Below are 5129 nucleotides of genomic sequence, written 5' to 3'. Positions count from 1 at the left end.
TGTAAACTGAGCTTGATTAGGAAGTTGCTGCTTGAAGGCTTGAAGGCTTGAAGCCGAGGGGATTGGGTTTTAAATTAAGGTAACACATCCAAAATGAAAAAGTGATTTAAAAAGGTAGCATAACTCTAATGATTGTATACTCTCATGCATTTCCATCCGGACCATCCTTATTAGTTTCCAATTAAACGAGTAAATAAACTGAAGAAAAAAATTATCTATATATAAAATTCCAATATATCACCAGCTATATATATATATATATATATATATATATATATATATATATATATAAGTTCAGATTATAAAGTCAATCCCACGTAGTACAAATTAGCCGGATGTGCAAATATAGGGTAACTTTTCATTATAACAATTGGTCGTCACTAATAAGATGATACTAACACGACAAGTCATCTTATAGGAGGTGTTTTTAGCAGCCACTTTCAATGTTATTAGGGATGATATTTGGATCGTCGCTAAAGACGGTTTTTCGAGTACAACTATATAATATACTGTAATGCAACACTACTCTTTTTGCAAGAGATTGAAGGCTACGTGCTAGGACTTAATTAAATTCCAGGAAAAAAAAAAAAAAAAATTCAGTGGTTGAAATGTATTTTCTATCTACCTTATCTAATTTGCAATCTTCTGTCCAATGAATGATTTCCTGACGACTTTTTGCTCTTTTCTCCTTTTTGTCTTTTATCATAAAAGAAATGATAAAAAAATATTTTTCATCCAATTTTTTACCAATTTTCATGTAATTAATGGATGAATTCACTGTTGTTCGTATGAGACCCATATGAATTTACAAATTCAATTAAAGGTGGGCAAATTAACTATTTATGGTCTATCGACCGCCTACTGACTATAATTGAACCAACAGGAGTATATAATATGGAAAGCTGAAAAGGACTTGAACTAACTTCTTTTATAGGGTTAAATACTAAATATTTTCTGGGGTTTCACAACTTTTTTTTTTTCTTAGGGTTTGATTTTTATCACAGGAGGTCCTTGTAGTTTTGATAATAGACCAAATTAGTCATTCTGTTAATTGACTTAACGAAATTCCACGTGGGCCAATCAAATATCGACACGTGGCACTTACTTAATTTTTTTTTAAAAAAAAAATTAAAAAAATTAAGTAGGTGCCACGTGTTAACATCTGATTGGTCCACGTGGAATTCCGTTAAGTCAATTAACAGAATGACTAATTTGGTCTATTATCAAAATCACAGGGACCTCCTATGATAAAAATCAAACCCTAAGAGAAAAAAAAAAAAAAGTTGTGAAATCTCAGGGGGGTATTTAGTATTTAACCCTCTTTTATAATAAAGACACACACACCACAGAATTCCAGATTCAGATTTCTCATTTGATAAGGACATATATGCACCGCAGAATTTCGTATACAAATTGTTCACTTCATTTTCTAGTTTATATATGAGAAGGTACTCAAACACATACACAGAGAGAGAGATCAGAGAAGTTGAAAAAGCAAGAATATTTGGAAATGGAAAGGAATGTCTTCAGAGCTCATTGTTTGGTCTTAACCTTTCCAGCCCAAGGCCACATTAATCCCATGATGCAGTTCTCCAAGCGTTTGGAGCAAAAAGGGGTAAAAGTAACAGTAGTCATTACCAAATCCGTCTCCAACACCATGCAAAAAGAAGCCACCTCCATTGCTCTCGAGAAAATCTCTGACGGCTATGATGAAGGCGGGTTAACACAAGCAGAGAGCGTCCACGCCTATTTGGAGCGTTTCCAGCGAGTCGGGTCTCAAACTTTGGCTGAGCTTATTGAGAAGCTTTCTAGCTCAGGCTGCCCGGTTGATTGTGTTGTTTATGATCCTTTCTTGCCATGGGGTCTAGACGTAGCCAAAAAGTTTGGCTTGCTCGGAGCTGTGTTTTTCACTCAATCTTGTGTTGTTGATAATATATACTACCATGTCCACAAAGGAGTGCTAAAACTCCCTCTTTCAGAGACTGAAATTTTGCTTCCTGGGTCGCCACCACTCAAACCTCAAGATTTGCCTTCCTTTATTCATGATTTTGGATCCTATCCGGCTTACTATGACATGTTGGTGAGTCAATTCTCCAACGTTGATAAAGCTGATTGGGTGCTTGTCAACACGTTTTATGAATTGGAGCAAGAGGTAATTAAGGGCTTGTGTTCACTAATTTCCTCAATTGTTTTTTCTTTTTTCTTTTGAGAAGCTTTATGATAGCTTGATTTTGATTCTTTTGTAGGTGGTGGATTGGATGGGAAAGATATGGCCATTGAGGACAATAGGACCAACTATACCATCTATGTTCCTAGACAAGCGACTTGAAAATGACAAAGAGTATGGTTTGAGCATCTTCAAGCCCAACACCGATGCTTGCATGAAATGGTTAAATGATCGTCCAAAGGGGTCGGTTGTTTATGTTTCTTTTGGGAGTTTTGCCGAACTTCAAGTTGAGCAAATGGAAGAACTAGCTTGGGGATTGAAAATGAGCAACATGAGCTTCTTGTGGGTGGTGAGGGCATTAGAAGAGTCAAAGCTCCCCAAAACTTTTGTGGAGGAGACGTCCGAGAAGGGATTGATAGTTCATTGGTGTCCTCAGCTAGAGGTTTGTTTAAATCACTACTTATCTTAAAAGCTTAACAAACTGATAAAAAATAAATGAATTTAATTATTTAATTTATATTCTAACACATTTTAATTGTAATGAGCGGTGAATGATGGAGATGGGGTTAACACTAAGACCTTTGCTCTAATAATAGAAATTAATGAATTTAATCATTTAATTTATATTTTAACAGGTTTTAACTCACGAGGCCGTGGGATGCTTTGTTACACAATATTGTGGATGGAATTCTACGTTGGAGGCCCTCAGTTTTGGTGTTCCGATGGTTGCAGTGCCACAATGGACAGACCAAAGCACGAATGCAAAGTATATTATGGATGTTTGGAAGATGGGACTAAAAGCTCCGGCTGATGAGAAAGGGTTAGTCAGGAGGGAAGCTCTTGAACATTGCATCAGGGAAATAATGGAGGGAGAGAGAGCGGAAGAGATAAAGAAAAATGCTTTAAAATGGAGGAAATTGGCCAAAGAGGCTGTTGACGAGGGTGGAAGTTCTGACAAAAACATTGAAGAATTTGTAGCGAAATTGGTTCATTCCTAAGTCCAACATAGAACACATCCATTTCCGAAGTTGCTGCTGTTTATGACAAATGCCGTTCATGTAATAATTGTGGATTGGTTCAAATTATATATATCTTAGTTACTTCTTGTTCAATATACACACTTCAATAAATTTTTTATTTTACTCTCTATTTTCTTTAAATATTCTTTTTGTGTGGTTAAAAATGTGAAAGAAAAGGGAGGAGAGATAATGAAAAAAGAAAAAAAGAAAAAGAGAGAATTATTTTTTTTTTTAAAAAAAACTTTTGTAGTGTGAATAGTAAATAGGCAGAAGAGCATGTTTATTGTTCACACTACGGAAAAATGTTAAGGTAGCTACTCTGTCCAATGTAGAAAATAGCTCATAATAGTCAAATTTAGCTATTATGAATCATTTGCCTATTCGGCTAGCTAGATATTCTCTTATAGTTTAATTAGTCTCTGTTGTTGATTTTTTTCCTATTTGTTGTTGGCTTTTTTTTTTAATCAAAAAAAAAAAAAAAAAACACAATAATACTTAATATACATAAGTAGACTCAATTCTATTAGCTTAGATTTTTGAGTTAGAAAGAGAGTCCTAATATGTATATTAATTTACTCTTATTTAACTCCTTGTTGCTTCTCTCCTCAACCCAAACAAAGATGAAATGCAATGAATCTACATCCAATAATTATGAGCTACTAATTTTTGACTTTCAAAGCTTTCTTCCACAGTATTTTACTAATTTGCAAGGAAGCCCTTTTGCAATGCAAACCCATTCAAAGCCACTAGCCTCAATGCAAATTTCTGTAGTTGTTTTCTCCTCGTCCTTTTCCTCACAAAGCTATAACTTTTACATGAGTTGTGAGGAACCTTCTCTCCTTTTCTTTCCGACTAAACTTACACGAGGAAGGTTTTGGCAAGTGAATATAATTATTTAAAGGGTTAAATCAAAAAATAGTCCATATGCTTTTCGTGCTTGTCAATGTACTTATTGGGTTTTAGAAAGTTATAAAATTTGTCTTTGGCTTTTATGAGCTTTTATACATTTACTCATGTTATTCTTAACCTAACAAAAATGCTTTCTCATAAAACACATCAAACTAGATCCCACAAGACAACAAAACATCAAAGTTGCCATCATCGGGCATGTGTTGCATTAAACCAACCAGTCAACCGACCATATAGGAACACCAGCTGACTTTTAGGTTTTGACAAATTTCGTTACTCACTTTTTGATAAATGAACGCATCTAAAAAATTTGGATTTATTGTGTAGTAATCTCATAAGTTAAAAAGGCTGATTATACATGATTTGAACCTTGATTCAAATTTCAAGGGATGTGCTCCATCTTCTTAAATCTATACATAATAGACTTTCTGTAAGCCGAAAATATATTGTAAAATAAGAGAATTTATTCTTCTAAAATCTATCACTTTTTTCTTTATATATTTTTATGTGACAATAAAAATTATTATTAATAGTAATTTATTTAAATTTTAATAGTCTTTTTAGTGTTATGTCAAATTATGAAGTTTGAACATGTAAAAGTGTACGTAAATTTTTTTTTTTATTTTTTATTTTTTTATTTTTATAATGATATGCTTGGGTGCACTGGAAAAATTAAAAAAAAAAAAAAAAAAAAAGGTTATTTGGTTGGATATACGTACTCGAGACTGAGACATTTTGTCATTTTTCATAGAACAATTACAATTAAATATTTGTTTCTCTTTTATATATTTTGGTAGCAAATCATTGCACCTAGCTAACGCAAGCCATGACGCTTTTGGACCCATAGATTTTTTTGTTTGCATGGTACGTCAAGTCAAAAAAAGAAGCATAAACTACAAAACAAATTCATTAATTAACATCTCAAATTATAAATTTAAGGGAAAAGTCTACATACCCCCTCAAACTACTACTCAATTAATAATCTTCTTTTCAAACTTTTAATTATGACAATGTCCTCTTTAAACAACTAAAAA

At 33.2% G+C, this 5129-nt stretch overlaps 1 protein-coding gene across 1 annotated transcript; it reads left to right on the top strand.

Moving 5' to 3' along the window:
• Positions 1-1565: 1565 nt before the first annotated feature.
• On the top strand, positions 1566-3316 carry LOC132189588 (mogroside IE synthase-like; the record flags this gene model as incomplete). Its single annotated transcript, XM_059604336.1, is given in 3 exon segments — positions 1566-2152; positions 2247-2609; positions 2803-3316. Coding segments are annotated over 3 exon segments (1313 nt in total), but the record flags the coding sequence as incomplete, so codon positions are not given.
• Between the last annotated feature and the right edge of the window lie 1813 nt (positions 3317-5129).

The sequence above is a fragment of the Corylus avellana genome, chromosome ca1 (assembly GCF_901000735.1).
Source record: "Corylus avellana chromosome ca1, CavTom2PMs-1.0".
Taxonomy (NCBI): Eukaryota; Viridiplantae; Streptophyta; class Magnoliopsida; order Fagales; family Betulaceae; genus Corylus; species Corylus avellana.
The sequence above is the reverse complement of the archived record's forward strand: the minus strand, read 5'-3'. Positions and strand labels throughout refer to the sequence as shown.